Source organism: Capsicum annuum, chromosome 5 (genome assembly GCF_002878395.1).
Source record: "Capsicum annuum cultivar UCD-10X-F1 chromosome 5, UCD10Xv1.1, whole genome shotgun sequence".
In the NCBI taxonomy this organism is placed as follows: domain Eukaryota; kingdom Viridiplantae; phylum Streptophyta; class Magnoliopsida; order Solanales; family Solanaceae; genus Capsicum; species Capsicum annuum.
In genome coordinates, this window is record NC_061115.1 from 503,255 (window position 1) to 529,035 (window position 25,781).

The 25,781-nt window shown below is 37.4% G+C and overlaps 3 protein-coding genes across 11 annotated transcripts in view; 1 reads left to right on the top strand and 2 right to left on the bottom strand.

Moving 5' to 3' along the window:
- LOC107870012 (U4/U6 small nuclear ribonucleoprotein PRP4-like protein) overlaps positions 1–6,572 on the top strand; it is an 8,818-nt gene extending 2,246 nt beyond the window's left edge. Inside the window, exons 2-7 of one of the 2 annotated variants that reach the window (XM_047412327.1) lie at positions 1,812–1,978; positions 2,687–3,603; positions 4,186–4,639; positions 4,746–4,943; positions 5,033–5,114; positions 6,030–6,572. In XM_047412327.1, the coding sequence (XP_047268283.1) occupies positions 2,690–3,603; positions 4,186–4,639; positions 4,746–4,943; positions 5,033–5,114; positions 6,030–6,124 (1,743 nt within the window). In that variant the 5' untranslated portion in view covers positions 1,812–1,978; positions 2,687–2,689 and the 3' untranslated portion in view covers positions 6,125–6,572. The remainder of the gene's footprint in view (positions 1–1,811; positions 1,979–2,686; positions 3,604–4,185; positions 4,640–4,745; positions 4,944–5,032; positions 5,115–6,029) is intronic. The other variant, XM_016716393.2, reaches the window with a different exon arrangement.
- Positions 6,573–7,136: 564 nt separating this feature from the next.
- Positions 7,137–13,401, bottom strand: LOC107870013 (UDP-N-acetylglucosamine--dolichyl-phosphate N-acetylglucosaminephosphotransferase). Its single transcript, XM_016716394.2, has 11 exons — positions 12,930–13,401; positions 11,562–11,649; positions 10,333–10,424; positions 10,108–10,226; positions 9,783–9,898; positions 9,586–9,713; positions 9,419–9,505; positions 8,350–8,410; positions 8,208–8,248; positions 8,008–8,128; positions 7,137–7,546 (listed from the first exon to the last, which is right to left on the bottom strand). The coding sequence occupies exons 1-11, from the start codon at positions 13,286–13,288 to the stop codon at positions 7,487–7,489; spliced, it is 1,272 nt and encodes a 423-aa protein (XP_016571880.2). The 5' UTR covers positions 13,289–13,401; the 3' UTR covers positions 7,137–7,486.
- Positions 13,402–14,358: 957 nt separating this feature from the next.
- LOC107870014 (DNA-(apurinic or apyrimidinic site) endonuclease, chloroplastic) lies at positions 14,359–21,296 on the bottom strand. Of its 8 annotated transcripts, XM_016716395.2 has the most exons (14): positions 21,052–21,238; positions 20,687–20,840; positions 20,103–20,198; positions 19,909–19,997; positions 19,471–19,550; positions 19,054–19,311; positions 18,627–18,952; positions 18,421–18,495; positions 17,615–17,722; positions 16,470–16,607; positions 16,333–16,380; positions 16,151–16,231; positions 15,302–15,461; positions 14,359–14,994 (listed from the first exon to the last, which is right to left on the bottom strand). In XM_016716395.2, exons 1-14 carry the CDS (start codon positions 21,099–21,101, stop codon positions 14,870–14,872), a joined length of 1,788 nt encoding a protein of 595 aa, XP_016571881.1. In that variant the 5' UTR covers positions 21,102–21,238; the 3' UTR covers positions 14,359–14,869. The 8 variants fall into 8 exon arrangements, with proteins under 8 accessions (XP_016571881.1, XP_016571884.1, XP_047268284.1 ...); XM_016716398.2 differs by lacking the exon at positions 20,103–20,198 and having other exon boundaries at positions 21,052–21,264; XM_047412328.1 differs by lacking the exon at positions 20,103–20,198 and having other exon boundaries at positions 20,720–20,840; positions 21,052–21,237.
- Positions 21,297–25,781: the final 4,485 nt, after the last annotated feature.

Genomic DNA, 25,781 nt, shown 5'->3' on the forward strand with positions numbered 1-25,781 from the left:
ATGTAAGTTTAATGACGTGAGGCGAGAGAATGAGGTAGTAGTGAAGCTGGAAGCACAGGAGGTATGTAAGAGGGACAAGTTCAAGTATCTCGGGTCCGTGATCCAGAGTAACGGTGAGATTGACGAGGATGTCTCGCACCGTATTGGGGCGGGATGGATGAAGTGGAAATTCGCGTCGGGGGTGCTGTGTGATAAGAAGGTGCCGCCCAAGCTTAAAGGCAAATTCTATAGGGTGGTAGTCCATCCGGCCTTGCTGTATGGAGCGGAGTGTTGGCCAGTTAAGAACTCCCACATCCAAAAAATGAAGGTGGCAGAAATGCGGATGTTGCGCTGGATGTGTGGACTGACTCGAGGGGATAGAGTTCGGAATGAGACTATCCGGGAGAAGGTTGGTGTGACTTCAGTGGAGTGTAAGATGCGGGAAGCACGATTGAGATGGTTCGGACACGTGAAGAGGAGGGGCATGGATGCCCCGGTCCGTAGGTGTGAGAGGCTAGCGTTGGATGGTTTTAGGCGGGGTAGGGGTAGGCCGAAGAAGTACTGGGGTGAGGTGATTAGGCGGGACATGGAACAGTTACAGCTCACCGAGGACATGACCCTAGATAGGAAGGTCTGGAAGACGTGAATAACGGCAGAAGAGTAGGGCCAGATTGGGTCGCTAGTGTAGGGAATTACTTGGTGGGGGTTTTTATTTGTTATTCCTGTTATGATTTCGTATTCCGTGTTCCATGCTTATTACGAATCTGTGTGCTTTCCTCTGCTTTCCTCTGTTTTATATTCCTTATGGGTGCCGTATTTATGTTATGTCATCTGCTTCTGTGCTTTACTATGTGTTTGTGTGCTATCTTGTGCCTGAGCCGGGGGTCTTTCGGAAACAGCCTTTCTACTTCATCAGAGGTAGAGGTATGGACTGCGTACATCTTACCCCCCCCAGACCCCACTAAGTGGGAATACACTGGGTTTGTTGTTGTTGTTGTTGAAGTGATATGTGAAAAACACGTATCCCGGGCTTTTTGAGTTCCATACCTGAACTATTAGGTGTGCAAGTTCTCAACATGAACTATCTTCAACTATTTATCAATCCTATCGGAGATTTTGCTGTCTATTTTGAGCTAATGTGAGTGATAGAGATAGTTATTTGTTGAGATTGTATTCATTCGAGCTGAACATTTGTGTTTTTTTGAGTGAAGAGTGAAAAATTAAAGCTAAAACATCTCGGTTTTTGGAGTTTCATACCTGAACTATTAGGTGTGCGAGCTTCCTACCTGAACTAATTTGTTCACCTCTGATTCAAAGTTCCATTGGAGATTTTTTCTGTGTATTTCGAGCTAATGTGAGTGATAGAGGTGGTTACTTATTGATATTGTATTCATTCAAGTTTAATTTTTGTGTTTTTTCAGTGAAGAGTGAAAAAACTCAGCTAAAATATCTCGATTTTTGGAGTTTCACATCTGAACTAAAGCTTTGCTATTGTATTTTGCTGATTTTTGTTATGAAATAATGTCATATAATATTGTTGATTTCAAATAGTTAGTGAAGTCCCATACAGATTTGCATATAAGCTGAAGCATAGTCTTTAAGAAGAGGGGTTTCTCTAATAGTTAACTTTTGGGTCATTATAAGCTACTTCGTTGCATATTTCGAGCCAATGTGAGGTCATACAACTGGGTTTTTCTTCAAAATGTACTCATTCGAGCTTAATTTTCTTTTGTGGGCACATTAAAGAGTTTTGCTATTATCTGCTGATTATTGTGTTAACATAATGTTTTAAGGTATTGTTGATTTCAAATATTTAGTGATGTTCCATACAGGTATACTGAAGCATATCTATTAAGAAGAGGGGTTTCTATAATAGCAAACATTTGGGTCATTATAGGCTATTTGTTGCGTATTTCAAGCCAATGTGAGGTCACACAGCTAGTTCTTTCTTGAGAGTGTATTCAGTCGAGTTACATTTTTTTTTTTGTTTGGTGGGCAGGTAAGAATTTGCTGTTTTCTTCTGTATTGTGGTGAAATATTGTTATAAGATAAAGTTGATTTCAAACAGTTAGTGAATTGAGAATCAAATTTTAGAATGATCCTGAATCTCCTACTTAAGAGTTGGATATTAGCTTCTCTTACTTGGACTCTGATGTTTGTCATATAACGTGCTTGTCTAATACATGACACTCTAATAACCATTTGTATTAGTGATTCCCTCAATTTTGATTCATCTTGAAAATATATACAGCGTTGCTCCCCCCTTTTTTTCTTTTTTGTTATCCCCTCCTTTTTGTGTAGCTTTGTCATGTAAACTTTTGGTGCAATTTTTAGCTTTTTTCATCTACTTCTGACAGTTGATTTGAACATTAAACATCACTTTTCCTTTTAATATGCATGGACAAGTGTTCATTTTGCTGATTGGCTTAATAAAATCTGGTAAAACTCACAAAACAAGGTTGAAACTTGAGGGAGATGAGTTGGGAATTCGTTATTTCGCCTGTGGCTGAATTGCATAATTCAAAGCGAAATGGCATAACTTGAGATTCTGGAAAGTTAGTAGTATAGATAGGGAATAATTTGAGCAAAATAAATTCTTAAACTGCTCAGTCATACAGTAGGTTTATAATTATTGCTGACTGGTGTCTGAAGTGAATGGTTCTGTTTGCTTTTATTTGTGTTCACTGTTGGACTTCTCTTTGATCAGGGTATGGATGCTATGGATGCTGAGGATGAAGTTCCTGTTTCAACTACAGAACCTTCGACTCAAGTTGATGATAATTCAACTGCTGTTAATGGTATAGGTGCAGTTACTCTTCAACCAGTTCCACCTGTCACTTCACCAGTTGGTCCGACGGGTATCCTTCCTCCTGTCGTGCCTACAATTGCTCCAAGGCCTGCAGTTCCTACCCCTATTCCTCCCCCATTAGCTCCATTGCCAGTTCGTCCACCTGTCATTAGGCCTCCGGTTGCACAGAATGGAGAAATGCAAGCGAGTGATTCAGATTCAGACCTTGAAGAAATGGGATCTGGTCGTGGTGCTGCGGGCTCCACTCAAGAATATGAGATCTCTGAGGAGAGTAGACTTATCCGAGAGAGGCAGGAAAAGGCCATGCAGGAGCTTCTCATGAAGAGACGTGCTGCTGCACTAGCAGTTCCTACAAATGATATGGCAGTTCGAACTCGACTTCGAAGGCTCGGAGAACCCATAACTCTATTTGGAGAAAGGGAGATGGAAAGAAGGGACCGTCTGCGGATGCTTATGGCAAGGCTTGATGCAGAAGGGCAGCTGGAAAAGCTCATGAAAGCTCATGAGGATGAAGAAGCTGCAGCTTCTGCTACACCAGCAGAGGAGGAGGATATTCAGTACCCCTTTTACACAGAAGGATCAAAAGGTCTTTTAGATGCTAGGGTAGAAATTGCCAAGTATTCATTAGTTAAGTCAGCTTTACGTCTCCATCGCGCAAGGAGGAAAAGGGATGATCCAGATGAAGATGTGGATGCAGAGGTTGATTGGGCTTTAAGGCAAGCAGGGAGCCTGGCCCTTGATTGCAGTGAAATTGGAGACGATCGACCCCTTTTTGGATGTTCGCTTTCACATGATGGAAAGATGCTTGCGACCTGGTATTCTTCTGACCTGTCTGTCTTGCTCTACATGATCATAACCCCATTTCCAAACTCTTTATTTCGACGGTGCTCTTTTTCTCATTCTGTTCTTTTTCTTTTTGGGATGTGGGGACTTTGCAGGTGTGGTGGACTGGAATAGGGTACATGAACTGTTATTAGTTGGATAACTGCATGTTTTCAGTGTAGATTCATATACTTGAAACTTGTTAGTGCTCCTGGATTCTGTTTAATACCTTTACCGACTCATATGAGTGTAATATACTAGCATAAGTAGCATTTGCTGCTTAAATTTTTTCTGCTATTGATTCCCATATCAAAACATGGTTAGTGAGGATTCATATAATCGACTCCAACTAGCTTAGGACTGAAACGTAGTTGTTGATTCCCATATTAAATCTAACAGTTAGATGTTCTTCGATTGTTTCAACATCCCACCAAACGAACTAGACAGTAGGATTTTCTATTCCGGTAATCAATAAGTTGTCATGCTTTTATTAGAGTGTCTTTAACAGTTATGACTTAATGAGTATGGATTCAAGCAACACCATGACACCTTTCCCCCTTTTCTCCTGTTTTCAGTTCTCTGAGTGGAATAGCAAAGATATGGAAAATGCCTCAAGTGCGAAAGGTTTCCACTCTAAAGGGCCACACTGAACGAGCTACTGATGTTGTGTTCTCTCCAACTAGCAATTATTTAGCTACTGCATCTGCTGACAAGACCGCAAGACTATGGAACTCAGAAGGTTCTCACCTCAGAACGTTTGAGGGACATTTGGACCGTCTAGCTCGGATTGCTTTTCATCCTTCTGGAAAGTACTTGGGCACAGCTAGCTTCGACAAAACTTGGAGATTATGGGATGTGGAGACTGGCGAAGAGTTGCTTTTGCAAGAAGGTCACAGTAGGAGTGTTTATGGTTTGTCTTTTCACCATGACGGTTCGTTAGTGGCATCATGTGGGTTGGATGCTCTAGTTCGAGTGTGGGATTTAAGGACTGGACGAAGTATTCTTGCTCTAGAAGGCCATGTTAAACCGGTTAGTCTTTCTTTGATGTGTGATGTCCTTTTCCCTCGTATGCTCTAGGGATTATGAAAAGACATAAAATATGAATTCCGCTACTTATTTTCGTTATTGGTTTCAGGTTCTTGGTGTCAGTTTTTCTCCGAATGGTTATCATTTGGCTAGTGGTGGTGAAGATAATACCTGTCGTATTTGGGACTTAAGGCAGAGAAAATCTTCTTACATCATACCGGCTCACTCCAATCTTATCTCTCAGGTTAAGTTTGAGCCTCAGGAGGGATACTTTTTGGCTACAGCTTCCTATGATATGACCGCTAAGGTATAACTTTTAAGTCTTTTCATGATTTTGCTGCTTTTGGATCTCCTCATTGCTTGTTTAATGTTTTAAAATCTTAACTTATATTTCAGGTATGGTCCTCGAGGGATTTCAAGCCTGTAAAGACTCTATCTGGTCATGAAGCAAAAATCATGTCATTGGATGTTGCGGCAGGTAAGTTCCATTTTATTTCAAGCTATTGTTACCTTTTTTAGGAGTGGAACAGTATCTTGAAGGCATTTAAGAAGTAGAAGGCTTGACGTTATTATATGTTTTGCCTCTTTGGTAGTAAGTCCATGATTCCTCTCAACACAATAATTGTCTTTTTCCTATGCTTTCTTAAGCTATACAGAAATCTGGGAATGACTAGCTATTGATGTTAGTTCTTTTTTCACAGTCCGAGATGTCATGCCTTGTGATTCCATTTATGCTAAGATAGAAGTTACCCCACTTCTAGAACCAAGAGCATCGGTAACAGATGAACGATAGGATTTATGATTTTCTTTCACTTCCTATCAGAGAGGTGTGAAATAAATGAAGGTATAATTGATGTAGCATATGTCGTAGAACACCTTTGGTAATTGGCACTGTTGCTGGACCAAATCCTGTTCCTCATCTTCTGTTACCATTGTAAGCAGGACCCAGAAAGTTACGTAAATAATTTGGAAGAGAGTCACTTGCTCTAGGTCTACGTTCAGTGATAAGCATAACTTATAATTTGGAACATAGTCACTTGCTCTAGATATACTTTCATGAAATCCCCCACCCTCCGACTTTTTTCAAGCAGGACCCAGAAAGTTACGTAAATCAATCTGGTGGTTTCGGTAATGCCTCGTATAAGAGCAGTCATTTGAACGAATGTGAAGTACTTGCTGTTTTCTCTGCCTTTCAGTTATCATTTACTTCGTAGTAGTTTTGTTTGGAATTATAGTTTTCCGTGCTTCTTAATGTGAAACATGACGGGCTTATCCCATGCTATCCACCCTCCGCCAAAAAAAAAAAAGCTGATATTTCTAGAATCTCAAAATTTTGAAACTTCACATTTCACATATGCTTATTTGTATTTTGTCTATTTCTCTTTTGGTGCAGATGGACAATTCATCACCACCGTGTCTTATGATCGAACAATCAAGGTATGGTCAAGCAAAAACGTTGAAAAGGAAGAAAAAATGGATATCGACTAGATTTTCACCTTGCTAAGTTTATACGACTCTTTATCATTTTCTGAGATCATCAAGAAGAGTCGACTATGTTGATTTATGTGTAAAAAATTGAAGCACAAGGTCATTATTCGTCAAACAATGAAATAGTGACATCCTCTATCGCTCAAGAAGGTCCCAAAGGGTTTGGTTGTTTGAGTTGGGTTTAGAACGTCACAACACAGTTCTTGTAATGCAAGTAATCTACACAATTCCTTGACAAATGGAACATCTTGAGTTGTTTCGTTCTAATTTTGTGCATATCAGCTAAACTGTGATACATTACTATAACAGTAGTCCTTTAAGTAGTTCAAAGTTATCTGTAGAGCTTCCATTCTACTGTATTGTAAGCTGTTCAGAAATTTGATGCGCTTTTCGGCGGGTCTGGGCTTGGTAGTAGCCTGGGAGCACTAATGTTGGTCTTTTACATGTACTTCCTTTTCAGTTACTGCATTTTTTTTTTGTTGTTTGTTGAATGCTCTGTGTTGTTTTCTTTATTAATCGACATGTATTCTTTTTCATACACTTTGATTTGTTGCACTTGAGTTGAGGTCTTTCAGGAGTAGTCTCCCTACCTGCACAAGTCAGAGGGAAAGTCTGCATACACTCCTCTAGGCTCCACTTGTAGGATTGCACTTGGTTTGTTGCTGTAAACGAAACAGCATCTCCGAAATATTGTTGGTAAAACCATTAGCTTTTCTTCTTCGCTGTATGCTTTATGTTGTAGAGAAGTTAGCTACAATGATATCGAAACTTGCATAAACAGGACATACATGAGATGTTTACAAGCAAGAACAACATATCCAATAGAGTCCCACAAGTGGGTTTACGAGCAAGAATCAACAACATATCCAGTATAATCTCCATAAGTGGATTCTGCGGGTTTACAAGAAGGAAGCAACAACATATTCAGTATAATCCCACAAGTAGGGTGTGAGGGTTTACGAGCAAGAAGCAACAACATATCCAGTATAATCCAACAAGTCGAGTCTGGGGGTTGACAAGCAAGAAGCATTCAAGATAATCAACTAATGCAAAGATCATTACAAACATATTACCAAGATAAATGTGTCTTAACAACATCAAAATCTCACAAAGAAAACTGAAGTACAACCCGTGCCAATGCAGTTTCTAACAAAATTCTCCTAAGAAATCAGTATAGGTTACAGGCTCCAAACAATATTGGTGCATTTCGACTATTGTGCATGAATGTATGGCTATCACTTTCTTCAAAGTATATGGTACTGTATCGTTGTTTCTCCATAAAATAAAGACCTTTTCATGCGGGTTAAGTTAATCTTCCGATGGAATTCGTTCAATTGAAATAGCTCTTCTTGCATCATACCTTCATTTGTACCAACCCGTAAGTAGCCATCTCAGCAGAAAACAGAAGCCGCAGCAAATGGCCTGTAACACAAACGTTTTACTACTCTTGACAATCTATCCAGACAGGAACGTGTACATACATAGTTATGCACATGAACAAGAAGTCGAAAAAAGGAGGGAAATAGACGTAGTTCACGAGCTCAACGATTGAGAATGCCACGATCAGAGATATTGTTGTCATGAACTAAGTTGCACGGGCTCTTCAAAAATGTCATCGGGTGCATGTCGGATGGTGCATTTTTGAAAGATCCGACACGGGTGCATCAACATTTTTGAAGAGTCCGAGCAACTTAGGCACGGGGTGTGTCAACAGTTTTGAAGATTCCGAGCAACTTAGGTCATAACTAACGTTGACTAGCTAGAAATATATCAACGTTTTTGTGATTGATAATCGTTTGAGGTAACAGGCAACGACTGCAGACTAGGAGAGGAAGCAACTGAACACCCCTGGCAGTTTAGATGAGAGAGAAAATGCTATTTACCTGAAAGGTCAACAGCGCGACACAAAGAGATTGTTCCGACATTCTGCCCAATTGCCTTAAGAAAAAGTTCACTAGAGTCCCATCATTTGTTCCGGTTAATAAGCCGGTCTGAGGATCAAACCTGAAAGGATACACAAGATTATTTAGTCTAGACACGAACATGAATTCCAAACTTGAGCTGATTCAGTTAGACAACTTACTTAGGGAGCCGATGCCTTGGACAAGGTATAATACCAGCGAGCTGAAAGGAATTCAAGGGAGTTGAGAGTACGTAGAGATCCAAAATTAATTTTAAAAATATCCTATAGTTTGGAAGATGAGTTGCACAGAGATAGAGAGAACCTGAGGTAGCGATAGGAGGAAGTTCAGAACTTGCGGCAAAAAGAATATAAGCAGTGTCTCACTGAAAGGAAATAGACATAACTAGACACATTAGTTTGAAGTTTCAGAAGAAGAAAATTAAACAAATATCTTCGTATGTACGGAAACTAAAGATCATTTATACAATACATACAATGGTTGATACTCGATCTGACAGTTTATGTGACGCTTTTAGAAGTTCTGGTACATCTCAATATGTTTAATCTATTTCAACTATTATACTATTCTATGACCAGACAGGTTTCAAGATTTCACTTCAATTAACAATTCACAACAACATACCCAGTGAAATCCCACAAAAGAGGACTGGGGAGGAAAAATGTACGGATACCTTACCACTACCTCGTGGGAGGTAGAGAGGCTGTTTCCGACAGTTTACAATTCACATATTCCCTATAAAATCAACATGCAAAACTAGTGTTCACAGTTTCTTTACACTATTATCAATGAGATCCTCAACAACTCAGTCAAGTCGACTTTGTTTTGAGATGTGGATAGGGATGAATAACAAGCATTTTAGAGGAGAAGTAATGCGATTCGCCTCTTTGAAACCCTGGTTCTTGAGAACTTCATAGATTACTGAGTTAAAAAGTCCTCATTTTTTTCTTTTTCAAGTGTTCCCCTGATATATGCTTGTTTGTTAAGCCCTTCGTAAACAGATTTGGCAGACCGTGTTGGTGCACTTGTTTATTTAATAAAATTATATTCAAATGGTCTCCGGATGTCATTCTCTTGGTTCCACTTTTCAAGGACGATAGTCTAACCACTATTTTCCTGATAAAGACAACACTCCAGTCTGATAAAGAAAATACCCATCACTTATTGGGAAAAAAATATTGGGATTCATCGTCATCAGCCAACAAAAGTGACTCCATTCTACCTCCGACTCACTATGACACAGTCAAACTGACGGGGAATGGGAAACTTTTTTTTTTCCTTAAAACATCAAAGAATCAAACAAATGGTTCAAGAAAAATACTACCACAAGCACTACTGAACTTAATTGTAAGAAACAGGCAGGAAGATGTACCTAAAGTGACCCAAAATTCCAGCCACTGCCATGGTCATTCCGGCAAAATACGTAAAAGTATCACCAACGAAAACTGAGGAAGGATACCTACAATGACGGCGGAGAGAGTAAGAAAAACCTATTGCTGAACGAGAACTCTTTGAGGTTATCCTAAAATGAAATTTTACCAGTTGTATGAAAGCAAAGCCAAGGAAGTAGCAAGCATTGGCTGAATAAGGTAAATAGAAAAAGCATGGGCTTGTTTGTATTCAGGATCGCCAGATGCTCCAATTTGCATGATGTTGTGTATCAAAATCTGTAATTACTCTAGAGTTAGATGACATTCAATCGTCCAAGTGATAACTAGAGAACAGTTCAAGCTTACAGCAGCTGCAATAACGACTGTCTGCCCAACTTCAAGGCCATTGATACCAGCATGGATATTGATCGAATTTGTGCAAAATATTGCCAATAGCCACATATATAATTTGTAGATACATCCTGACAAACCAGAAAGAATAAAGAACCAAACTGAAGTCAAGAAATGGAGAGAATCAAGGTATGAAATGGTAAAGAATAATATCCACACAAGAAAAACGACTTTAAGCATGTTATGTGTGCATTTTAAACTTTCGAGTACTTCATCAAATCTGTAAAGCTCCAACTAAAGGACTTTCCGTAGAAGCACGAAGAAATGATAGGCTGCTTACCTAGATCCAAGATCTCTAATCCAATATATGATACAAGGGGCTTTGGTATAATAATAGTTGTATGCCCAGCATATGCCATCAATAATGGAAGAGCTGCAATGGAGGGTAATAGCAGCTTCCTATTTCAAAAAAATATATGAAGTTCATAAGAATCTAAATTGAAAAGATTTCAAAAGGTCCCCAGTTGCATCAGAGAAAGCCTTTAGATATGATAGAAATGCTTACACTCTCCAAGGTACATCAAGGACGTCATCCACAAACCCAAGAAGCATCATGAAGCAGATTGAAGATAATGCAGCATTGTACTCAACAAGCCACTGCCAAAATCAAAGTCAACACCTAGAGCAACACTTTTTTGACGAGGAAAAAACAGAAGGTGAAGAAGCTAAGTAGTATTGGCGGGAGCAACATTTTTCATGTGACTATTTCTTCATTTTCTGTAAATCAAATAATCTTTAGTATTAGCCTATTAGGTATTTTCTTCTTTTGGCAAATAAGGAAAAGATCCCTTCAAGTTAGCTGACCAAGTTTCAAAATTTGAATGAGTATGCCATCTCTACCTTGCTCCCACTTAAATACTAGGCTACATGTTAGTGACAAGGTCCAATATCGTGGCTTACTAGGAATCAACAAATCCCATGCTGTGTCCTTACAATTGAGCCAGAGCCTGAGGGGCCACCATACAATTATTTTTATCCAGAGCTCAATTTATAAAAATGTTATCCTAAATCATTTGACCCGCTAAAGGAGAACCTTATCAAGAATGTCTACCTGTAGCAACAAGATGGTTATCAAAAAAGAATGTCTACCTGTAGCTACGTCAGTTTTGAAATAGCTTCTTACCAAGAGAAAACAGCGTCAGACTCTGATGTTTCCTTTCCACGCTTCATTAATAACGAAACAAGTGGAGACCTCAAAATATCCTTCTCCATAATATCACCTCTATGAGCTCCTGATTTTAAATGTTATATTATCTCAATAATTGCTATGTTTTTAAGTTCCGATATCAGTTTCCATTTTTCCTCCACTGGATCATCTCAGATGAGGATAGCCATGAACCATTTCCTAGTGATTAGAAATCTAGAAATATCAAGAGAACTGTCAAATCCAGGCTTCATGCTCCTTTCGAAAGAAGATGAATCTTGAACTATTTTAATTATAATCCTTTGAAGAAACGAAGAAAGAATATACTCAAACACTTGCTTATAGGCTTAATGTCAGCAGGGATCAATCTTTGGCACTGTTTCCCTCGCCTTTAAATGGAGGAAAAAAAGCTCTCTTATGTCTTATCATACTAATAACAGTTAGAAGTTCTCACGATTCGCAAGCAAGAAAGGAACACACAAAATTATGCCAGAAAAAGTAAATCAACAAAAGCAGCTATCAAGACGCAAAGCAGATCATCAACGAATAAAAACCTCCACCAAAAGCACAAAGCTTGGAACTTTACTTACGTTTGAATCAGCTGTGAAGTTGAAATACTGAAACAAGATAGCAACGACCAAGAACACAGCTCCAACAATAATACCTAGTGACTCAGGTCTGCATAAAAACAATATAGATCACTCATAAATTGCTTAGTCATACACTGCGTAACTTAATTGAAGTTGAAACTTAACTATGAAAACCCACCCTCATAACTGAGTTCATACAATTACTCACTTTGTCCCAGCAAAGATGTCCTACCTTTATTTTATACTGTCCCAAAACTATCTATGCTCATTCTTTTAATCAGTAAAGTGAATTTTACACAATTCCAAGCATTAGGTGTAAGCTGGGGTTGATTTCTCAAATGGTCACTCAACTAATAGTTATTATCACAGAAAGTCATCTTATTTCTCGATTCTAATTTTTTTCAACAAAGAAAGTGATTTTCTGAGCTAATAACTATTGATTGAGAGACATCTAAGAAATCAACTCGAGTCAGTTATGCATCAAATTCATCACTCTAAGCTAACCAAACAAATTCCTTCTCAACACATACTTCGATGCAACAAGTATCATAGTAACCGTAACAAGAAATCCAATCAAGCTAACAATTGCAATATACATGCCACCTCCCCACCAATAAGAAATCACCTGGTGTTTTTTGTCTCAACTGGGATATGGACATGACATTTCACGATTCTCAACATACATCATCGACCACTAATCCACACATTCGGTACACAATTACACATTGTGAGTATGGAACCTCGACTAATTCCACGGGATACCTGCCACCTCCCACTAGCAACACGTACTAACCAACTCTATCCATCAATGCTACAACAATCGGAAATAAATCACCTAGAGTCTTTATTTTTTTGTCATTGCTGCTATTTAAACCCGAGATTTCACGATTCTCAACTCACTTCATCAACCACTAGGCCACACACCATTAGCTACACAATTACATATCGACTTCAAATTCTTCTTTCCAGGCAAAAAATGTGACTTTGGCACCTCAACTAATTCCACGGGATACCTACCACCAGCAACACGTACCAACTAAATCTATCCATCAATGCTACAACAATCGGAAATACACTTTAATAGAGCCTCGAGATTTCACGTTTCTCAGCTAACTTCATCGACTACTAGGACACACACCATTAGCTACACATTTACACATCAAATTCCACTCAATTAAACTTCAATTTCTATAATTAACAAAATAAAAAACTTAAACTTTAATAGAACCTTAAGGAGTTCCTTTCTTATTAACATCATAACCAAACAAAGTCCTTCTCAATACACTTCATCTACCACTAATCTACACCTTTAACTACACAATTATGCATCAAATTCATCATTCTAAGCTTAAAAAAAAAGAAACTTACACTTTGACTGAGCCTTGAGGAGTGCCTTTCTTATTAATATCATAACCAAACAAATTCCTTCGCAACACATATTTCGATGCAACAGGTATCATAGTAACCGTAACAAGAAATCCGATGAAGCTAACAACTGCATTAATTAAAATCGATTTTCGGAGCTCCGATTCGAATTTGTAGTGATAAAATATCAAGTAGAAGTAAGGAATTAAGAAAATCAATGAGATTTTGAAAATTAGGTAGAGTTTCGCCGGTGCTATTGGAGGTTCCGGTGATGCCTCGCCGGATTTTGGATTTACGGCGGTTATTGTCGCCGGCGCCGTCGTCGTCGTGGACGACCTTGACGGTCGTTTTTTAGCTGCCATTTTGGGTGTGAAATTTTTTTTGCCCAGATTTATATAGTATTTTTGGTGTCCAATGGGATTTTGACACGTCAGATGAAAGTGTCATATGTGGGGTCATGTTTTGCTTCAAGATTGGAAATCAAGCTTTATTACTCCCTCCGTTCCAATTTATTTGATATAATTCCCAATTTATTTGATATAATTTGATTCGATGCAAAGCTTAGATTATTTTTTTAAGAATAAAATAAATATTTTAAAGTCAAATTATTACATAATGTAAAAATGTGTCCTTTTTTTAAGAATTGACTAAAAAAAAAAATTTTCGTATAAATTAAGACGGAGTGGATATTATTTTCTTGGTAACCGTGGTGTCCAGGTTAACGTTACTCCCTCCGTTCCAATTTATTTGATGTAATTTGATTCAACATAAAACCCTAGATTATTTTATTAAGAATAAAATAGATATTTTAAAGTCGAATTGTTACAGAATGTAAAAATGTGTCATTTTTTTAAGAATTGACTAAAAAAGAAAGTGTGTCGTATAAATTGAGACGGAGTGGATATTGTTTTCTTGATAACTGTGGTGTCCAGGTCACACCTCTGCTAAATTTATAAGTTATCTTTTACTATCCACCAGTAACAAATGTCAAGGTAATTTTATCCAGCACGAACAGAAAACATCGAAAGATTCACCTAGTTGTCAATCTGAGACCTTAGATTCTCAAACCCCTTCATTGACGTAAGCAAACTTTTTCTTTTTCTTTTTTTGTAAATGTCTAGACGTCTTAGTCGTGATAGATAAGAGGTTGGTTATAGTAAGTACGAGGAGTTAGTAGAAGTAAATTAAAGAGGTATATGTTTTACGTGTAGCTTATTGAAGACGTGACTATATGAAAGATCAAAAAATACGAGAAGATTAGTGAGTAGTCGAGCATCATCTAGCTCCCTTATCAGTATTGTTATTATTACTCTTGCCGTCCTTTTCTTCGATTTAAATAGTACATGTTCGTGTTATTTGTTGTTACTACATGTGCTCGAGGTCTGTCAGAAACAATCATTCTACCTTTACAAGATAGCAATGAGGCTGTGTACACGTCAAAACACGGCTTTCTACGAACGTGAATTCAAATTAATCGGATCAGTGAATTCCGTACACCCGATGGTTAAACAAAAAACAAAAGTTCAATATGTCCCCTCTCAAATTTTTACTTGAGTGTTCACTCCCTAAGTTGCTGGACTTACCAAATATGTTGTCGTACTCGTATCGGATAATTCAAAATTACACTATTTCTGGAGGATCCGATACGCAACTGTCGATATTCTTGAAGAGTCCGAGCAACGTAGCTCACTTTGTTACTCAAAACAAAACATCAAAAATAGCAGAACAAATGAGTATGGCATGGGTTACTACTTCAGCGTTGTAGCGCCTGGTATTCAAGCTCGACCCCTACTAGAATCCAGTACGCCACTTCAAAAACTGGATTCACCATTCATATGTCGAAATACTTATGAGCCAAATATTCGCGTTTTCTTCTTTCCTCGAAAGACATCAAAGATGTTGGAATTCGCAAAAAAGATGGTCCGGCACTTGGTACTGGGAACCTACGATAGCTTCAGGACAAGGCCGATGGGACTGTGGTCACTGCCATCGACATCTGGGAGAATGTACGAGTCATGCACCTTGTCAGCAATGCATTCCGAGACAAGGAAGTAGTCAAGCCGCCATCCTGCAATTTTATATTGCATCGTAAGAGAAAGATCATCGCGAATAAATCCTACGGAAGCGGAGGACAAGTTAATAACACCATAAAAGGGTAGCCCGGTGCACTAAAAGCTACCGCTATGCATAGTTTCCGGGGAAGGGCCCCACCACAAGGGTGTATCGTACGCAGCCTTACCTTGCATTTCTGCCAGAGGCTGTTTCCAAGGCTTGAACCCGTGACCTCCTGGTCACATGGCAGCAACTTTACCGGTTACTCCAACAAGGCTCCCCTTCAAGTTAATAACACCATAATAGAGTAAATTTGTAAGTACCTTTGTTAGTTTTACGTCCACCATGACGATAACCCCAGTAAGTGTAACCAACGACACCAGGATGCTGCTTCCGGAATGTATCTACAAACCCCTTGTTTAGAAAGTTTGTCTCGAAGGACTGTCTTTCTTCTTCGGTAAAGCCTGCACTTCTTTTATTTCCCTAAGCACGTACAAGAAAAATCAGACACAGTGAACCAGAACGATATCAAAACTAAAACGCAACTTCAGTAAGCTAAGCTAACAACTGAAGACAGCGCTAAAATCTTAAGTCGTAAAGTCAAATCATTGCGTTAGAAATGATAATTTCCGATACTTAATCATATATTAACTTATGAAATTCTATCCTAGCAGATGAAGGGACCGAACAAGTTCTCGTGGTACTCGGTCAGGCCTTACAATTTGATCACCGGGGCAAAGAGTTGCCAAATTTTGATTTTTTTCTTTTCGAAAAAGCAGGTTGTCTATATTTGTGGTGTAGGACTTCTATACGCTAGTTAAATAGACAACTGTTCCCCTTCAGCTGATATTTGGAACACTTCCCACGTCTATTAGCTTTCAAAGAATATCTTGACATGTATACCGTAATTGAATAAGATATAGTTTATGTCGGCTCCAATGCTATCCTCAACAACAAATGCTTAGATAAGCACCGTAAATTGTAGTATTCTTTCAATCTGCTCTAATGCTTGCTTAGTTGTAACTTTTATTTTGTTCTCTTGGGGCATCGTATGCTATTCTGTATCTCCACTTACAACAATATATCGAGTTACTTAGCGCAATCTGTCAGTCTTAAGCGTAAATTGCTTCTGCATAGTTTACATAGTAGGGCGTGACAGTAAAAATACTTACCGCGGGATTATATATATCTATCTCCTCGTGGGCGCAATTTAGATCACCGGTCAAAACAACTGGTTTTGACTTTTCTAGCTCCTGCAAGCCACAGAAGAATAAAAATATTTTGAAAATTGAGATACCTGAAAAACAAATGATACACGGTGCATACGATGTTAGTAAGAAAAGCAACAACTTACTTTCATGTAATTGCCGAGAGAAGGATCCCACTCCGTAATTCTGTATGTCTGGTAAAGTACATCTTGTTAGTCATGTCCGTAAGAGGAAATGCATACGTAACAAATACAAAGAAGAGATATAAGCCATAGGGAACTACCAATCGTCTTAGTCCATCGCCAGAATTTGGAACATATCCACACAGTAAATAGAAGTCATCAAATTCCACCGTGACAAGTCGTCCTTCAGTGTCGTGATCAGGTATGCCGAGACCATATTTGATAGAAAGTGGTTTAATCTGTCAAAGAGGAAAGCAAAACGATAATATTGGCTACATACCAAAGAAACCAAAAACTATTCTAGGAGAGAAAACGATGCTCAATCTTCTTCCTTCTAGTCTATAACAATAACAACAAACCCAGAGTATTCCCACATAGTGGTGTCTGGGGAGGGTGAAATGTACGCAGTCCATACCACTACCTCCGGAGAAGTAGAGAGGTTGTTTCCGGTAGACCCCGGCTCAAGACAAAGAATAATAATCAAAGTCGTAATAACGCATGAAACAAGAAGAAATAGTAGAAATAACACACCTACAAAGTAATACCCTACACTGACGACCCAAGGCATCCACAACCCCCGTACCCTCCGTCTATCAGCTCCAACCTTTAAACATAGAACGACCGGCTACCCCAAAGCTCTCCAAACTACTGACTACGACTCCCCCACATGCACTAGCCTTCTAACCTAATTCGCGTCCTCCATACCTCATGTCCTCGGCCTTCTTGTCTACAACAACAACAATAACAAACCCAGTGTATTCCCACCAGGTGGGGTCTAGCGAGGGTAAAATGTACACAGTCCATACCTGCTACTTCCAAAGAAGTAGAGAGGTTGTTTCCGATAGAACCCCGGCTCAAGATAATGAAAAGTTAACAAGGTCATAGTAATACAGAAAGGGTCCTCGGCCTTCTTGTCTACAAGTAAAAAAAAAAAAAATATATATATATATATATATATATATATATTTATATTTATCAAATACCAAAGTAAGGCACTCAATGGAGGGCTTGATGTAAAATTAGATATCATATTCATAAAAGAAAAACAAGCTCAAACAAAGACGATCAATCTGCAAAAACCATTTAAAGATCTTCTTGCACAAAGATACACTCATGGATGAAGAAAATGTAGATTTATTATAAGTTATGACAGTAGCTAATTTCGGCAGTACTTTTTTCTCCTTTGACAAGGTCCATATGGCACAGTAAATCATGTACTTGACACTTTATAAACAATGAATCATACCCGTGAGATGATTGCCGTACCAGAATACCCAAGCTTAGCGACACTGCACGTCCAAAAGCTATTCTTATAGTTGTGGAGAGTTTCTTTGATTGCTTCAACGTCTTTCTCCTGTTTTCAAGAATCAGATGTGAAATTAATCAAGACGGCACAAATATTTGTCATGTGAAAGGAAAAAGATCTCTATCGGGCCGCATAGAAGTCAACACAGTATTAAGAAACCATAAGTAATGACCTAAAACCATTGATTATGCAGCTTAGTTCTTAACTATTGCACCAGAAGGTAACTTTCCATCTCTTTCAGATTATACCATAACTAGAGTTAGTCGAACTTAGTTTAGAAACAAAATCATAAAAGAACACAATCTAGATTCCGAGAACTCAGTCTGCCTTAAATTTGAAAAATTGCGTCAACTAGGAAACAAGTAACCTTAAGGAACCTGGATGGTTACGCACACACATGCCTGAATACGAGTCACGAGTATGTGTGTGTGGATTTTACGTGTGTACGCGTGTGGTAGTACAAGACAGTTCCTTTCGCCGAGTTGACATTAAGAGGAAATATGTAATGAGACATAATTGTCTTGCTGTTACTCACCATGCTGCCGTTATACACAATTTTTATTGTTGTTCGAGACGACCATAATTTTATAAGTGAAGCATCATCTGCATGCTAAGTTGTTTACAAAGATCTCAATACTTTGTAAGGTTGATGCGGACAATAAACAGCAGTTATATCATAATTACATTGCAGAAATTTGAAGGACACACTCCAGAATGTCCAAACTCCAAAAGCATAAGAAACTTACCAGAATGTCCAAACTCCAAAAGCATAAGAAACTTACGCCTTTACCATTTCCCTTACTTACATTCACTCCAATAACCTAAGAATCACGAAAGACAGGGTACAGACTACATGCATAAAATATCGAAATGAGTGTAACTTATGTAGCTATTTTCTATTAAAATATCATGTTGATTCCTACAAGCAGAAGAGATAAAAATGAGAGTTTGCCTGGAGTTTTGTCTCCTGTAAGCATAGTACATCAAAATCTTCTTTATCGGCAAGCTGTTGTATGCAAAGTTTCTTTAACTTCAAAAGGGCCCTCAAGCCATTGACATTCCAAGACAACAACTTAACATGTTTTGTATCCTTCAAGAGAGGTGCTGGCCTCATTGTTTTAGGATTGTATACAATCCACCCATCTTTTGGCTTCTTGTGGGCAAAAATAGTCCAAGGTTCATCTTGATTTACCGAAAGATCAATGCCCTCAGAAACTCCAATGTGTGCTGAAGCAGTCGCTGATGAAACTTTTTTCTTTGCTCGTACTTTTTTCTTGCCTGTAAAATTATTCATCATTTAATTTGCCATCAGCGCAAAGCCAAGATGTAGAGTAAGTAAAGTGCAAAATAACCAGACCAAATGAAAAATATCAGATTACCTTTGATGTCATTAGATTCAATCGAAAGCTCTTGGGTAACTTCAGCTTGCTTAGCAACAATTTCAGCACTAGTATCCTTGATGTGGTCTTTTTTCACTCGTTTTTTCGTCTGCCTAGTACTAGGAACCTCTGATGCAACGTCGGTTTGGTCATGATGCTTACTCGACACTTTTCTAGACTTCTTCTTTGAAGTGTTATCTGCTACTTCTAGACTCTCGTCAGATGATATTTGAACCTCTTGTGCCACCGATCCATTGCCTGCAGAAAGTTACACGTTTAAGTATCTTTCTGCTATGTTTTGGAGTTTGGAGAAGTCAAAAGAATAATAACGACCACCTAGATAAATTCTGTACATCAGTTTCCAGGTTAGAAAAAATTTACGGGCTTGGTTGCAAGTAAAATGACAGGAAGGAGTACCATTAAGTTTGTCGTCGAGAAAAGACTTCAAAGAAGCAACAAGCTCTTGCTTCTTACCTCTGGAAGGAATCCCAAGACTCCTGAAAAAGCAAAATCGGCAATCTTATCACAAAATCAAAGTGAATTGCTGCAAATAACAAAGTGATACATTGTGAAATTTTTTCCTACTAGGAACATTTCTAAAAGGTCTTAGATCAACTAGCTCAGGCTCCCGTGGAATCACGTAACACCATACAATAAAATGATTCCAATGACTAACTTAGTAGGGTCCAATTGAGTGCCAAGATTAATTTAGCAACATAATCTTTTTCAGACTCTTTAAGACAATTTTTAAGTATTCACTCCAACGATAACTACTACCTCTAAGGGGTTGTTGCATAACAAGTGAATAATGTCCACGCTCAATCTTAATCAAGTAGGAATAGGCTATAGGAGTACCTAAGTTTTACTCTGAGCTGAGGAACTGTCATTTTCTCGACTGTTTCCATATCCTCCACAAGAATTTCCCCTCTCGTACCATCATTTTCCTACATGTAACAAAACAAAATCCAAACAAACAAACAAAAAAATCTTTCTAACTCAATCATCCTCCAAATGCTGAAAAAGACAGTAATTAGTCAAAAAGAAACAACCTTTAAAACACCCTTTTCAGCTGCAACAGTCATTGGTTCTTTCTCTACTATTTCCATATCCTCCACAAGAATCCCCCTACTCTTGCTACTATTTTCCTACATGTAATATAACAAAATCCAAACAAACAAGAAAAGACTCAACCTTTCTTACTCAATCATCCTCCGGGTGCACTAAAGCTCTCGCTATACACAGGGTCCGGGGAAGGGCCTGACCACAAGGGTCTATTGTACGCAGCCTTACCTTACATTTCTGCAAGAGGCCGTTCCCAAGGCTTGAACACGGCAACAATTTTATCAGTTACTCAAAGGCAACCCTTCTACTCAATCACCACCCAAATGCTGAAAAAGACTCAATCTTTCTTACTCAATCATCCTCCAAAAGGCAGCCCGGTGCACTAAAAGCTCCCGCTATGCACAAGGTCTGGTGAAGGGTCCGACCACAAGGGTCTATTGTACGCAGCCTTACCTTGCATTTCTGCAAGAGGCTGTTTCCAAGGCTTGAACCCGTGACCTCCAAGGCTCCCCTTCTACTCAATCATCACCCAAATGCTGAAAAACACACTAATTAGTCAAAAAGAACCAACCTTTAAAACACCCTTTTCAGCTGCAACACTTACTGGTTCATTTGATTGTGCAGTAGCTGATGAGGTTGAAAAGAGCCTTTTTCTAGACCCCATTATTCTCAAATTCACAGAAACCAAAACTTGAAACTTGGGTTTCCTTAAAATTACTCCTACACTGAGAAAAAGTAACAATCTTTAAAAACAAAAACCAAGAAAACAATCAAAACACACAAACTTATACTCTGTCTATTTCAATTTATTTGGCCTATATTAAATTAACACCAAGTTCAAAAAAGTAAATATTCTTTCTTGTATAAAAAATATTTTTTAATTTATGATCTAAAATATATCACCTAAAAAATTAAAATAAAGATAATAAATATTACCTATTGGGAGTGATGAAATTGTATAGGCCTAACTTGAGAGATTGTATCATTGATTTTTAATTCCAAGGAGAAAAAGAAAGTTTAATTCCTTTCTAAGATGAACCACCAAAGGAGGCAACAAATGGTGAAGGAGAATTTTCGAATTTTGGACTAGCAAATAAATTATTTTTTTTGAAAAAAAAAAAAAGAGTAACAAAATTTAAAGATTTGATATTTTCTTTGAGAAGGTAAAGTAATAACGAAATAAATAAGATTTGTTATACTTTTTTTATTTAATAATTGTGATGTTCGATAAGTTTTTGTGCACCTCCTGATATTCATGGGTTTGGTTAAAAATCAAACCGAACCGTAAACTGAACCAAACCAATTAAAAAAACTGACGTTTGGTTTGGTTTAGTTAGATTTAGTTTTAAATTTTAAAAAGCCGATGCAGGTTTGGTTATGATTTTACTCAAAAAAAAAACATGAAAATAACCAAACCAAACCGATAAATTATATATATATATATATATTTAATTATTTATATGTAATTTATAAATAAAATATAAATATTTTATTAAATTTAATCTTAAACTAAAATTTATGTCTAGCCCAACCAATACTTTAGTCCAATTGCTAAAAGCCCCAAACCCAAGCCCAACTCTATCTACTATTACTAATAAGTTAACCCTACGGTCCCTACCTCACTTTTTCTACTTCAACTTTCACAATACGTAGTACATCAACTGCTGTTTTTTTTGTTCTTCATTGAAAGGCAGCACCGCATTAGCTTCTGTTATTCTTCATAGAAAGCAAACGATAAAAAAAATTCTTTTCAGTTTTTCATCTCACAAGGAAAAGCAAAAATTTCTTTTTAGTTTTTCCCTCTCGTTTGTTTTGCGTTGATGGTCCATGCAACTGCAAGTGTTTCACTTTCTTCCTGTTGATTATACTTGTGCCATGTTTTCTAGAGTCTCGGCTAGCTCAGAGATTGCAATATTTTCTTGCTTAGTTTCTTAATCTCTTATATCTCATTTACACTCGCTTTCGTAGTATAGTCTTCTCTTCATTTTTGTGGGATATTTTCGGTGATTAAATCTGATTCGATTCTACAGTAAAATCCCAAAGTTTCATGGGATAGAACTTTAGCTAGACAATGGTGCAGCCGTGCAGAGGGATGGCATGAATGATGTATGGTTTGTGAATGTATGGTTTGTGAAATTTTATGTATGGTTTGTGAATAATCTAAGAGAGATGGCATAAATGATGATTGAACTGTAATCCATATGTAGCTTCATCTTCGGTCACATAAACAAAGAATCTTTCAAATGAGTTAGTAGTTACCATGGTCCCTGATTTAAATGGTAATTTTATATCTCCTTGTTTATTTAATTTTTTTCCCTATATGATTAGCTCACCTAGCTAGTCTATAAAGTAAATAGATAACTCAAATTTACCTAACTTTGTCTCTCCTTGCAGTACACTGCAATAGAATACAAAGCTCTGTTTTACAATGTACATGTATGTGTTTGTATATTGTTGAATAATTTTAGTGCCTACAATACAAAGCTGGTGCTTTTCATCTCAATGTTGGTTTTATTTAACTTGTTTGTTCTGATTTTAAGAGTTTATAGTGTCATTTGTCCATCACTGTACAAATATTTCACGAGAAATTGTTCAATGTGATACTCTTTTCTATGGGTTAAAAAAAGAAGTTTATTCCAGAGATGGTTGGAGTAGGGTAGTCAATAACCGAAAAAACCGAAAAATCGAATAATATATGAACAATATATTCAAAATTTGATTTATGATGGACAAATCGTTTATCGATCCGACAGATCGATTATCGATCCGAACAATATATGGACAGATCGATTATTGATTGGGTGGATCGATTATATATCTGAACAATATATGGACAGATCGATTATCAATCCGGCAGATCGATTATTGATCCAAACAATATATAGACGATCGATTATCGATTCGAACGATATACGGACAGATCGATTATCGATCCGACCAGTGTTGTACATCAGCCTTCTATGCTATTCAATAGCTGACCGATTATAGTAATTAGTCTGATAGATTAATCATCGATCATTTTTAATCCGACAAACTAATCATTGATATATTTTTATCCGATCGATTACATATATATATACACAAATCTTTTTCTTACGAGCTTCAAAATGGAGGAAGTTGAAGAATCAATGAGTTTTCGATAAGAATGGAGGAGAAGAAAGTTAGAGAGAGGGAAAACAGTAGTTTGAAATTGAAAAAATGGGTTAGGGTTTTACGTTTTAAGTATATTTGTAAGTAGTTCACATAGTTTTTAATATGTTAATATAATCTAATTCTTTTATTATAGTTAATTTTTATTTTATTTTTTAAAAATAGGAAATGAGAGTAGGTCATATTAATAATTGATAACTTGAAGAGGTCTCACGTCTAATAGCCAAAATTTCTCCCTATAGTAATAGATATGTGGTAATTTTATATATCAAGGTTGCGATAGACTAGAAAAATCATAGTCGGAAGCTAAAATGGCTCCTTTTTTATCAAAAATTTTAAAGGGGTCACTTGATTTAAAAATAAATTAAAGGGGACGAAATGTTGTGGGTCCAACAACTTGCAGGTCGCCTGGTGTCCAGTGACGTGCAAGTCATCTGGGACCCAATGATTTGCATGACTTTTTTTCATTATTTAATTAAGTAGTTTTTGTTCTCGAATCTTCTATAATATTATAGATCAATCGACATTTACAATTAATTTTAATCTTTATTTGAAATAAGTTTTCCATATCAAAACATATGTCTTAAATTTGAGCTTTGATGATGAAAATTTTTTCGATGGAAAGCGCTTGCACTTAAATGAGCCTACATGACGTTATTGTCTTGACATATTGTGCCTCAGTTGAATAAAGGAGAGCTGGTAAGCAAAATAAAACAGCTCTCTATTTGGAGCGGCGGATTCAGAATTTAAAAATAGTGAGTACTTAAAAAATTTAAAAAATAAAAAAAATAAAAATTCACCTAAATGAGGTTCGAACACGGGAATCTCTTCCAGTGGAGAATCTAAGAGACAACCTAAATGCCAATGCATCCAATCAACTTTTTGTTAGTGGGTGCTTTTATACGTTATATACCTATTTTCGTATATTTTTTATGTAATTATGTTTTCCGCATCGATTTTAATGGATGGGAAAGCACTCAAAAAATGAATCTCTAAATGCTTCGGAACGTCGTTAGATGGGCATATTATTTGTCTTAGTATTGACGCTTTTCTTTTCTTTGTATTTTTATTAAAACTTTTGTCACTCTTATAATATTTTAAATTTATTTTTTTACATTTTTTTTCAAGTCAAAATCAATCAAAAATAATTTTTTTTCATTCACACAAAATAAAAATAAGATATTCGCGAATCTATTCTGTCAAAACCCACTCGTGAGATCACCATGCATGTTATTGTTAAGTGAAAATTAATGAAATATGTAAAAATGGAATCAATTTATTGATTTCAACTATATTTTCATTAGTCTTTTGGAAAACTTGTAAAATGAAGAATGTATTATAAAGAATTGACTTTCTATACATAGTTTTTAAGTTAATTTATTTATCTTAGCACAAGGTTACTCAATAATCATTAATTACTAGGAATAGTACTTTAAATACATAGGTTGAAATGGGAGTGTAGAGCGAGCTGAAACGACTCGGAATAAAAAATTGTTTAAACAATGAAAAAAAGTCACGCAAGTCACTGGGCCCTAGGCGACTTGCAAGTCGCTGGACCCACAATGTTTTGTCCCCTTTTATTTTCTTTCCAAATCAAGTGACCCCTTTGAAATTTTTGATAAAAAAAAAGAGCTCTTTTGACTCCGGACTCAAAAATATCACTTAGTATTTTGTTTGCGTCTTTGCTAAAATTTGAACGCGACAACTTAATTCTCAACTTATTTCATTACCCACTAATAAGCCGCATCCTTAAGTTCGGTCTTACCTTACATTTCTGATAGAAGTTGTTCCCTACGTATGACTTAAATCACTGATCTTCTAGTTAAATCTTTTATATTCCATCCATTTTGGCTAGAAAATGCCCCATTCATGCCTTTTTGCCGGTTTGTCCACCCAAACGGCAATGAAAATATAATCGGACCACATTGGGATGATCCCAACCTCCCTGTCATGTTCTGAATGATTTTTGGCCCACAGTATTCCCGAACCCCTGGCCCACTCCTAAAACTGTGGGCTACAGCACACCGATTTGGCTCGAAAATGCCCCTTTCGCACCGTTTTCCCCATTTGTCCATCCAAATGGCCATGAAACTTTAAACGGACCACACTTGGACAATCTCCAACCTTCCCGGCATTCTTCGATCGATTTTCGGCCCGAAAATCGCTCAAAACTCCAGCCTACCCCAAAAATTGTGGCCTATAGCACACCGATTTGGCCAGAAAATACCCCGTTCGTACCTTTTCACCTGTTTGTCCATCCAAATGCCATAAAAATTTAATCGGACCATACTAGGACGATCCCCAACCTCCGTGGCACGTCCCAACCGATTATGGCCAAAAGTATGCCCGAACCCTGAGCCCACCATCGAAATCATGGGCTATATCACACCGATTTGACTTAAAAATAACATGTTCACGCAGTTTCACCCGTTTGTCCACCCAAATGGCCATGAAAATTTAAAAGGACCACACTGGGATGATCCCCAAACTCCCTGGCATGCCCCAGTCAATTTTTA

Bases quoted from the DNA above. Each gene is read 5' to 3' on its own strand.
- LOC107870014 (XM_016716395.2), bottom strand. From the start codon at position 21,101: ATGATACAATCTCTCAAGTTAGGCCTATACAATTTCATCACTCCCAAT. The intron at 17,723-18,420 runs GTAAGTTTCTTA...TCTTGAAAACAG, and splicing joins TTTGGAGTTTGGACATTCTG to GAGAAAGACGTTGAAGCAAT. The intron at 15,462-16,150 runs GTAAGTATTTTT...GTACGTGCTTAG, and splicing joins TAGATATATATAATCCCGCG to GGAAATAAAAGAAGTGCAGG.
- LOC107870013 (XM_016716394.2), bottom strand. From the start codon at position 13,288: ATGGCAGCTAAAAAACGACCGTCAAGGTCGTCCACGACGACGACGGCG. The intron at 10,425-11,561 runs GTAAGTAAAGTT...TGATTTTGGCAG, and splicing joins ACTTCACAGCTGATTCAAAC to TGGCTTGTTGAGTACAATGC. The intron at 10,227-10,332 runs GTAAGCATTTCT...TTTTTGAAATAG, and splicing joins CTTGATGTACCTTGGAGAGT to GAAGCTGCTATTACCCTCCA.